We start from the raw sequence: 10,692 nt of genomic DNA, 5'->3' as shown, positions 1-10,692 counted from the left end.
CTTGTTTCTCTCCTTTTGTTTAGATAAAGCGAGGGATTAGGAAAGATTTGCCCCCATAAAGTAGTGGTTTGATGGGCTTTTATCCCACCATGTTGCTAAAGCTGTGTAGCCCCTGGATTAGGTGCTGACAATAGGAACCCTTGTGCTGGGCCACAGCCTCGGGGCCACAAGCAAAGACGGGCTCTGAGAAAGAGGAGGAAACAAACCTGCCAACCCCGATATGTCAAGACTGCCAGGGAAACCGTACAGTGGGGCAGCGTGGCCGCTCTACAGGATCACGCCAGGGACAAAAATAGCGGGAGCAAAAAAAAAAAAAAAAGTTATGCGCCATTTGCACTGCGGTAACGTCACACCAAATCGACACCTCCACAGCTTTTTCTTTAGTTTAGTTTTATCTAAACATCTTTGTCTTTCAGACCAGCAGACTTTGTGTTGGCGAGCAGCAGTTGCCTTTTCTGACCAAACAAGGCAACATAGATTTGTCAAGCTGAGCAACTTAGCAGCTAATGACATTGCTTTAGTTCTAGAATTGAATCCCCGATCTTGACCTTTCCACTGTCCCCTGTTGTAGTAACGTGACCCAGTGCCTTGGCCCAAAGGTCTCATATTATGCAAAATTTGCTTTACCATTGTCTTTTTTTTTTTTTTTTAGCAATAAAATATATATCTGACCTCACAGTGATAAGTACATCATTCACTTATAATTTGCTCCCTTTGCTTTGCCAAAAGTATGAATTCAATCACAAACCCTCTGTGATGTCACAAGGGGCACTAACACTTCACTGAAGCCTCTCCCAATTGGGTGACTAAACATACTCTGGCGATAAACTTGCTGTTTTGGGGGGTTTTCAGGCTATTATGTGGGTTGTTTTTGCTGATAACTGTTTGTTTTCCAGGATAAAAAGTCAAGACAAAAAGATTTGAAAACTGATATGTAGATGTCAGTTTGAACAAAATGTTTGGGGCATGCGTTTCTCCAGTACACACCTCCATGGAGATGACCATCTTAAACACAGCCGCAGGACCGCTGAGGGCCAGTTGCTTTGTTACTCCAGTCACACAGGTCCCGAGGAGGCGCTCACTCCCGAGTCATACATCAAAATGATTAATTTCAGCCAAATGAGCACAAGCTAACCTTGACTAAGAGCATGTGCAGGCCGGTGCGGCTGCACTGAAACCTCATATATTCATGAAGTTACAAGAAAGAAAAAAAACCCACTAATAATAAAAGTTAATGGGCTCTGAAGGCTGAAGGCATCAACTTCCTCCCCCTCCCACAATCTGATGTAAAATGCTACTTAGAAATATATGGAGGCATCTGAGGAGGGGGGGAAATTGTACAAACGCTCATCGTGCGTAATAGAGCTGAAAAGTAAACCGAGCGCGGTTTATAAATGAGCGCAGCTTCTTCCGGCTGAGCTTTGATTCAGGCAGCCAAAGTCCTGATGCGGGGGATAAAAGTTTTGATATTCAGGAGCAGGCGGGAGGATGATTGAGGGTAAAGACGATAACTCAGAGCTGAGGAGAGGCTTTAACACGATAAAGCCTGAATGCAGCCAGAGTGCACAGAACAATGAGTGCGGCGGCGAAATCCACGGAAATCTGAGATGAATTTGGGGTTTAGAAAGTTAGTCTGGAGCGAGCGGCGGGCGGCGAGATCCTCGGGGCTGATGGAGGATGAGGAGCCGAGCGAGGATGCTCGCTGTATAGGAGAAGCGGGAAAGTGGCGCCGGGATAATCGTCACAACCAGGACAGATACCTCTCCGCTTCAGGGAGCGCCGGTGGAAAGTCAAAGGGAAACAAAATCGACTTCTGAAGGGAGAAAATTCCTGAACGCACCTCAATATTCAGAATGTGTTGCTTTTTCACTCTTTTAAAACATGTTTTTTTCCAATAAGAACGTCCAGAGCTAGTGGATAAAGTGGGACTTTAACCCTTTTCTGTGTTTACTTCTGCTGTTGCTGCTGTGACTTAAACCAGGCGTGGGCAAACTAAGGCCCGGGGGCCACATGCAACCCGTTAAGCTTTTTAATCTGGCCCACCCAAGTTAAAGAAATGATATTAATCATCACTGTCATAAAGTAGCTGTATTTCATCCATGTTTTCAGTGTTTTAAGAGTCATTTCCATAAAGAGCTGAGTACCGTGGTGGCTTCAAAGATAAATATTTTGTTGTAACTTTGCTTTGGTTCATTTTTAACTGACATTGTCAGCACATGTTTTTTACATATTCCATGATATATTTTTTCCTCTTATGAGGTGGGTCACCCAAACACTCCATCCAATCTGCTCCTGTTCCAGCACCTCTGTCAAATTGTAGAACCCATTGTGGCCCCACCAGTCAAAATGTTGGCAAACCCCTGACTTAAACCCTACTTGATAATAATATTGGGACAATGAAAAATTGGGTTGCCAGATTATAATTATTATTATTATTATTTTTTTTTTTTTAATAGCTTTACCTTCCTTGTGAAAAGTCTCACTGAACCTCGGCTGATAGTTTACTTACTTTTTCTCAAACTAGAAGACACTGCTGGATAAAATTCCCCACTGTTTGATGGGATATAAATAAATAAATAAATAAATAAATAAAGTATCCTGAAAAAAAAAAAAACCTGCTGCAGGCCTGCACCACGGCTTCAGTGCAGCAGTCTGACAATAAAAAAGCTGTGTGTCCACTGCTCCACTGGCCCTTCTATCACCCTAATAGCAGCGGCATTAAAGCCCCTCCTCCGCCATGCTGGACATTAGCCCGCATTAGGCTCCGTAAAAAAGCAGATTTGAGGAAGAGCAGCTGAGAGGAATTCCTCCTCGCTTTAATTGCTTTAGAAACGGTTCCCACAAAGAGACACTGGCCAGATTTACCTCCAGTTTAAGTTCTTATTTCCATCGGTTCACAAGTTAATCCGATTTCTTTCCCTCTCTTATGGCCTAAACGCTCTTTTTGACGGACAGGGGGGAAAAAAACAGAAGGTCGGAATTAAATCAACAAATATTAGGAAAAAAAGCCATTAATATTATTGTTAGTATTAATATTGTGTGTTGGTTGGGCCGATCTCCACTTGTTGCTGGGGAAACGTCCACTGATCGTTTTGTTTTGGCTTTGATCATCTTTTATTTCAGAAAAGAGGCTTAATCGTAATTATTATAAAACCACGGGAAATAAATGTAAAACTGGACGTCGACTATTTCGCCACATCTGAACAGCAACACCGCAGCATGAAGTCGTGCTGGCTACAGATCAAACGATTTTCCGACCTGCACCCTCCTCTTTTTCTCTTCGCCGTGGTGGGAAAAAACAACAACGCTAAAAATATATGAGCTTTACATTAAAAGGCTACTTTCTCGCTGCCCTTAATTCCAGCCTAAACGGTTTTTCTCCGGCAGAATGAATCTTTTCTCAAAACCTTGAAGAAGAGAGGGGCATTATTGTTTTAATCCTCTTACCAGCAGTCATTTTAAGACATTTTTTGGAGGGTGAAATGGCGTCTTGTCTCCCCGATTCTAACCTAAATCCCTCGGGGCCCGGGAGCCGCTGCAGGCTGCAAGCAAAACACACACACACACACACACACACACACACACACACACACACACACACACACACACACGGGGAGAGAGAGAGAGAGAGAGAGAGAGAGAGAGAGAGAGAGAGAGAGAGGCAGCAGGAAAATAAAATGAAAACACGGCATTAGAAGCTCATATAGTGCAGGGGAGTCTGCCATCACTGTTTGCATGATTTAATAATATTAGGAAAGGGAAAATATTTAGGTCTATTTTAATTTATGATTAAATTAGACTACTTGGATTGTTATTTCGGGAGTAATAACTTAATCACAATGAATATCACTCTCTTATATTGGCTAAAATACTAGCCAACAGTTAATCTAAAAAAATATAATATTTTTCAAAAGAAAAAAGCTGGAATGAGAAGAAAATAATCCTAAAATAAATGTTAATTGTTAAATGTTAAAATATTGCATTTTCTCTTGAACTTCAGCCTCGATGTAAAGTATAGTTTAAATTAATCTCATAAATCATATCAGAAATATCATTTACATTCAGTTTTGAATGAGATTTTGTTTTTTTTTTCCCGAAAAGTTTTCAAATTATACTTCTTAAAAACAACAAAAATGACCAAAAATAGATTTTGTCGCTTTTAATACAACTGATAATGATCAATAACACAAAAAGACAGCCCTCTTGTTAGAACAGTATCATGTAGCAGCAGTTGAAGATGTTGAGTACAGGAGTGCACACACACACACACACACACACACACACACACACACACACACACACACACACACACACACACACACACACACAAAATCACCTCTGAAGCGTCGGGAGCTGAAGAGGAGGAGGGTGGAAGGGGGAAACAGAGCAGCAAAGCGACGTGATTGGCTGGCGGTTGGAGCGCGTGCGGGCCCCGGTGACCCCACCCGGAGAGCTTTAAAGGCCGCCGGAGCGGAGCAGCATCCTCCCCGAGCACAGAGAGAGGACAGCCGGGACGATCACAGCCGAGGATACCGGAGTCACCCTCTCTTTGGTTTTTCTCCTTTTAAAAAGAAAAAGAGGAAGTAGAAGGAGAAGAAGAATGAACCGGAAGCTTTTGAAGAAATTAGTGAGGAGGATCTGAGAAAGGAAAAATATTGGCCGCTATCTCTGGGAAATATTCGGAGAAAAGACACGAGCAGGACAGAGGTAAGAAGTTGGTTGAGAAAGTTGAAGTTTCCTGTTTTGGTCGGGACTCTTGGAACTATTTTGAAAAAAAAAAAAAAAAAAAAATCAGTCTGAACAATCCTGATTCAATTTATGTTGAATAGAAAAATGCAAACAGAAAACTTAAGATAACTCTTGTGTATCTGTGTTTCAAGGGTACGTGCCTTAAATCGTCAGTCAGGTTTATAACTGCTCCTGAATAATGAAGGTTACGACAGTTTAAATATTTCCAGGTTTAATTAAATGTGAGAAAAATTGTTAGTAAGAGAAAGTTTCTCCAAAGCTTTTGTTTTTATTATTAATTTTGATGTCATTTTGTCAGCACAAATTTTTGCACATAAAAAAATGCACATTCAATTTCAATTCTATTTAAATATCACAAAATATATATTTGATTTAATTGTTATTTTATGTATTTATTTTCCTTTGAACTTTTATTGTTATTTTTGGTGTCTGACAGATCTTTGGCTTTCACACTCATCCCATAATTTTTTTCACCTGATGTTTGAGTGCTGCTCATCTGACATCATGCATGCGGGGCCTGAGGCGATCATCAGTAAATGCTGTTTATCTCCTCAACCTCATGGCAATTAGCATAATTAGGCTTTAATCAGAGCCCGAGGCGCTGAGACACGGACCTGAAAAACGAGCGTCATGCTGAAATTTTAAGTCGCAGATTTGTTTTTGTATTTGTTTTTTTTTTTTTTTTTCCTTAACAGATTACACCAATCCAGCCAGAGGGCGTGTTTTTAAAATAGGACAATAGAATATGTGTTTGAAAAGAAGAAGAATGCATTTGTAAACGCGCACAACACGCACACAGTTGAGATGTCAAGGCAGATGATGAATTAATAGCCGCAATCGCGGGGCTCTATTTGCGCTCGCATTAGACGGCAGCGCCAACTGGGGATGTGGCGCATATTTCACGGAGGACGTGTCCCGCACCTCCGTCAGCCTCCAGGCGTGTGAAAGTGACCCGGGAACCGCCGCACATTGAAACAAACGGCCCCCCTGCTCGAGTCACAGCCACGGAGCAAAGTAAATATTTGGCCGCACCTGCTGCCTGCCATGCAGCCCGGGGAGGCGCCGTGAGCACCAATCCACCTGGAAACTCTGGACAGGAGAAGAAAAATGGAATAGATTTGTTAAAATACACAGTAATTTAAATGGCCTATTTAGTGTTGTAAAAACAATTATACAATTTAAGCCACATATAATTAATTTGTTGGATATTCTTTTTAATTATATCTTCACAATTGAAAAAACAAAACACAAAGGTTTTTTGTATTTCTATAATCGACTAGTGTTGCTTATTATTTGAGGGGCCATTTTTTTGTTTTGTTTTTTTAATTTTTATTTTAGAATGTGTTCGAATAATTCAACGCTGTTGTTGTTTTTTGCATCTTGAGATGTGTCCAAAAATGTCAGGTCTAATGTATTTGATGACAACTCGGGAGTTGTTTCCTCATTACCATTACAGCTCATTATAACAGTAATTGACTGACTTATAAATTAAATTATTTTATTTGAAATTGTTCGGAGTCACCACTTGTGATCGTTTAATTTTCAGTACATATCTGATTTATTTATTTATTTTTTTAAGTTTATGTGCACATTTCAAACCATCCCGACTTTTTTCGCAGCCTCTGAATCTGTTCGCACCACTGAAAAGCTCCAAACAGCTGCACGGCCTGAAGCCTCACACGGCTTGTTTCTTCCCCTCCCTGCAGACGCCGAGGCCCACCGACCATGCAGCACTACGGGGTGAACGGCTACTCCCTCCACGCTATGAACTCACTCAGCGCCATGTACAACCTCCACCAGCAGGCGGCGCAACAGGCCCAACACGCGCCTGACTACAGGCCCTCGGTGCACGCCCTCACCCTGGCAGAGAGGCTGGCTGGTAAGAAACAACAGTAGCTCCTCTCCTGTCATCCCAACGTTGCACTTTATTTTCACGCAACCTGTTTCCAGACGGCTTCACTGACCCATTCAATTAAACCCACTCGTCTCTCTTGCTTCTCAACGGCTGCACATTTCAAGACATCATCCTTGAGGCTCGCTACGGCTCCCAGCACCGAAAGCAGCGGCGCAGTCGCACGGCCTTCACCGCCCAGCAGCTGGAGGCCCTGGAGAAGACCTTCCAGAAGACCCACTACCCGGACGTGGTGATGCGCGAGCGCCTGGCCATGTGCACCAACCTGCCCGAGGCCCGAGTGCAGGTGGGTGGTGGCATTTAAAGGTCGAGTGTGTACAAATTTCAAGGAAGCCCAGTATTTAAGGAAGCCCGCCAGTCAGGGGGCCTTCCTTAAATTCTGGGCTTCCTCCAAAAATGGTGGCGCAAGATAGCAACTAATAACTATGTGTGTTCTCAGGGTAGGAAAACACAATTAAATACACTTTTATCAATGTATTTATGGCCAATATGTCAAGCTTTTACCAATAGACAAATCACAGGTATCTCCATCTGTGGAGTAAAATTGTGGAACAGACTGAGTACTGAACATTTCAAGCTTAATTTTGTTAAAAAAAAAATCAAATCAAAAAAAAAGACATAAAAAATGATTCTCCAGAGGTACATTGGCAAATAGTACAGTATAGTACTATACTATAGTTCTACAGATTAAAATGTTGCAGGATATGGTATATATATTTGTAAAGGAGGTATTTTGAATGTAAAAAAAAAAAGAACAAAAAATACAATGATGTACGTATATGTGGATATGTATATGTGGATATAATTATGTATGTGTGTGTATGAGTGTGTATGTGAGACAGCGTTATGATATAGTTATGTTATGAAACAGTATAATTTAGAGGGTAGGATTAAATAGGTTTATACTTCTTCCTACTCCTTCTCACTCATGTAAACTGAGTTACTTAGGAGGTCGCAGATGCAACGATTTTGTTTGTTTTTATTTAAGTTTTATTTAATCATTTAAATGATCAAAATAAAGATATCAATATCAATATCAATATCAATACCAATACCAATACGAATAAATCAAGCCAAATTTTACACACAGCCAAATTTTTTTATGTCTTTTCTACTCACGCCTGTGATTCAAGCTCTGCTCTCTCCATCCTCTCCCGTCTGCCAGGTCTGGTTCAAGAACCGGCGGGCCAAGTTCCGCAAGAAGCAGCGCAGCCTGCAGAAGGAGCAGCTCCAGAAGCAGAAGGAGGCGTCCGGGGCTGCCGAGGGTCCGGCCGAGGACCCCAAGGCCGAGCTGGCCACCGGCGCCGGCGCCTCCAACGGCACCACGCTGCCCGAGGCCCGGACTCCTCCCCCTCCATCCTCCTCGTCCTCCTGCCACTCCGAGACGGCGGCGCAGCCCCAGGCCGGCGAGATGAGCGTGGAGGTGAACGTCACCTCGCCGGAGCCGTCGGACGGCGAGTCGGCAGCAGAGGACAACGGCGAGCGGGAGGAGGACGAGCTGCGAGTGGGGGAGGCCAGGGTGAAGGTCGCGGAGGAGATGCGAGGGGAGGTGGCAGGAGCCCAGCAAGGGAGCGACTCCCCGTCCGGCAAGAGGATGAACCCCTCCTCAGGTACTCCTCAGTTTCCTGATTTTTTTTTTTTATATGTGTTGTGATGTTGGTCCTGCCGTGAACTGGCAGCTTGTCCAGGGTTTGACCCTGACTTCACCCCATGAAAGCTGGGTTAGACTCCAGCTGAGCCCCACGACCCTGAGTGCAGGAGTTAGTGGGTATCGAAGATGGATGGATGGATGGATGGATGGATGGATGGACAGATGGATGGATGGATGGATGGACAGATGGACGGATGGATGGATGGATGGCTGGATGGATGGATGGATGGATGGATGGACAGATGGACGGATGGATGGCTGGATGATGGAAAGATGATTGCATGAATGGATGGGTGTATGGATGGATGGACGGACAGACGGACGGACGGATGGATGGATGACAGTTGTAGAGATGACTGGATGGATGGGTGTATGGATGGATGGATGGATGGATGGATGGACGGACGGATGGATGGATGACAGTTGGAGATGATTGGATGGATGATGGATGGGTGTGTGGATGATGATAAAGGAATGCATGTATTAATGGATGGATAGATGGAGAGGTGGATGGAGGGGTGTATGGATAGATGTGTGGATGGAGGGGTTGATGGAGGGTTGCATGGATGGATGGATGTGTGTATAGGATGGATAGATGTTTTGTTTTTCACTTAAATTTAAATGAATTTCTATGTATCGGACTACTCCTGCATTTTATTTTTTCAAACATGCTATACAAATAAAACTGATTGATCCAATACCTCCAACAAGTAGAGAACATACTAACAACTGTTTCCCCTCCTCTTCCTCCTCCTCCTATCAGATTCTCCGTTGGGCTCGCCCACCTTGCCCCCCTCCAGCAGCGCGGTGGCCGCCAGCGCCGGCCTGGCGCAGGGCAACTCGTACGCCTCGTCGCCGCTCAGCCTCTTCCGCCTGCAGGAGCAGTTCCGCCAGCACATGGCCGCCACCAACAACATGGTGCACTACCCGCCCTTCGACATGGGCGCGCCCTCCTCGCTGCCCTACCTGGGCATGAACGTCAACATGGCGTCGCCGCTGGGCTCGCTGCCCTGCCAGTCCTACTACCAGACTCTGTCTCAGGCCCAGCAGGTGTGGAGCAGCCCACTGCTGCAGCCGCCGCCCACCGCCGCCGCTGCAGCCGCCGCCCTCCCCGGGAGCCTCAACAGCAAGACCACCAGCATAGAGAACCTCCGCATGAGGGCCAAGCAGCACGCCGCATCGCTGGGATTGGACACGCTCCCCAACTGAAGCTCCCAGCAGTGCTTCACACCCCCGGTCAGGTGCCGATCGACCCCCTGCCCCCGCGAAAAGGCTGCGATTGTGGGCCACCCCTCACTTTCCTCCTGCCCTCCCCCCACCTAGAGTCATTCAAATCAATCCCGGGTTAAATGGCCTAGTTTCGGCTGCTAAAGCGGAATCATTTTCAATCGTTTTTCAGAACTTTTAATCTAATTGAATGGCAAGGATCACGAAAAACCACGACCACCACGCAAAAAAACGCAAAATGTGACATAGATGCCACATGTCGTAGGGAATCCATGGTTGTTAACGTCTGTAGATAGAGGTCACCGCAGGTATGTGAAAACAGAGGGCAGAACAAGCTCAAAATAAGCTCAAATAAATAAATAAATAACACCCCAAAGGGTCGGAAGCTTTAGATTCAGCTGAAGGTGTTTGCCTCTGTTTTTACAGAAACACAAGGCACCCGTAAAATCTGCAGCAAACCAAGCCTTGTTGGCATATAAAAATTACAAATACAACACTAATGATAATTGCACAACCAAAAAGCTGTTTGGGCACGTCAACTCGGCTGGGCTCAGTCACCTGGGACCCAGCGTGCAGTGTAAATATCCCTCCATGTTCACCTTCATCTGCACGGCGGAGGAGAAACTCCACAACCCCTTTTGTGTGAAAGGATTTGGGGTTTTGTTTAGTCTCGAAGCGGGCTCACGCCAGAAACTGATCGTGGTGGTGGTGGTGGTGGAAGGTGGGTGGGGGGGTGCTGGAGGGGAGTCGGTTGATGTCGCGAACTCGACCGAGTGGTTCGAAAGAGATGCATGGCTCTCACCGCCTGGCTGTACGATATCCCTGTAGATTGAAGATGATGTATTTCTCAGCTGTTTAAAAATGTCAGTAATTTATCTGTACAATGCAAAGGAATAAATCCTAAAGTATACGCCCAGTGGTCTCTCTGTGTGGTCAGTTGGAAAATGTGCTCGCGCTGGGGGAGACACAACACAAGGATATACGTAGCTCTTTACGGAGAGCTAAACGAGTTGAAGATCACGGTTTCAGGTCGACTTCCGATTCTTCAGACGCTCCGCGGATGCAGAGTAGAGATATATGAGCAGAGAGGGGAGGACAGAAAATGTATGTGGCCTGTTTTCCTGGCTTTAGAATAGCACTCCCAGAGCATTTC

At 44.8% G+C, this 10,692-nt stretch overlaps 1 protein-coding gene across 1 annotated transcript; it reads left to right on the top strand.

The window, feature by feature from the left end:
* Positions 1–4,567: 4,567 nt before the first annotated feature.
* On the top strand, positions 4,568–10,458 carry LOC142897306 (diencephalon/mesencephalon homeobox protein 1-B-like). Its single transcript, XM_076039530.1, has 5 exons — positions 4,568–4,707; positions 6,456–6,628; positions 6,769–6,947; positions 7,827–8,271; positions 9,076–10,458. The coding sequence occupies exons 2-5, from the start codon at positions 6,475–6,477 to the stop codon at positions 9,519–9,521; spliced, it is 1,224 nt and encodes a 407-aa protein (XP_075895645.1). The 5' UTR covers positions 4,568–4,707; positions 6,456–6,474; the 3' UTR covers positions 9,522–10,458.
* The last annotated feature ends 234 nt before the right edge of the window (positions 10,459–10,692 follow it).

This window comes from Nelusetta ayraudi, unplaced genomic scaffold, assembly GCF_046127955.1.
Source record: "Nelusetta ayraudi isolate G7.1 ecotype Tasmania unplaced genomic scaffold, CSIRO-AGI_Nayr_v1 ptg000059l, whole genome shotgun sequence".
Classification (NCBI taxonomy): domain Eukaryota; kingdom Metazoa; phylum Chordata; class Actinopteri; order Tetraodontiformes; family Monacanthidae; genus Nelusetta; species Nelusetta ayraudi.
This window is presented reverse-complemented; position numbering and strand designations above follow the sequence as displayed.

Bases quoted from the DNA above. Each gene is read 5' to 3' on its own strand.
- LOC142897306 (XM_076039530.1), top strand. From the start codon at position 6,475: ATGCAGCACTACGGGGTGAACGGCTACTCCCTCCACGCTATGAACTCA. The intron at 6,629-6,768 runs GTAAGAAACAAC...GCACATTTCAAG, and splicing joins CCTGGCAGAGAGGCTGGCTG to ACATCATCCTTGAGGCTCGC. The intron at 6,948-7,826 runs GTGGGTGGTGGC...CCCGTCTGCCAG, and splicing joins TGCCCGAGGCCCGAGTGCAG to GTCTGGTTCAAGAACCGGCG.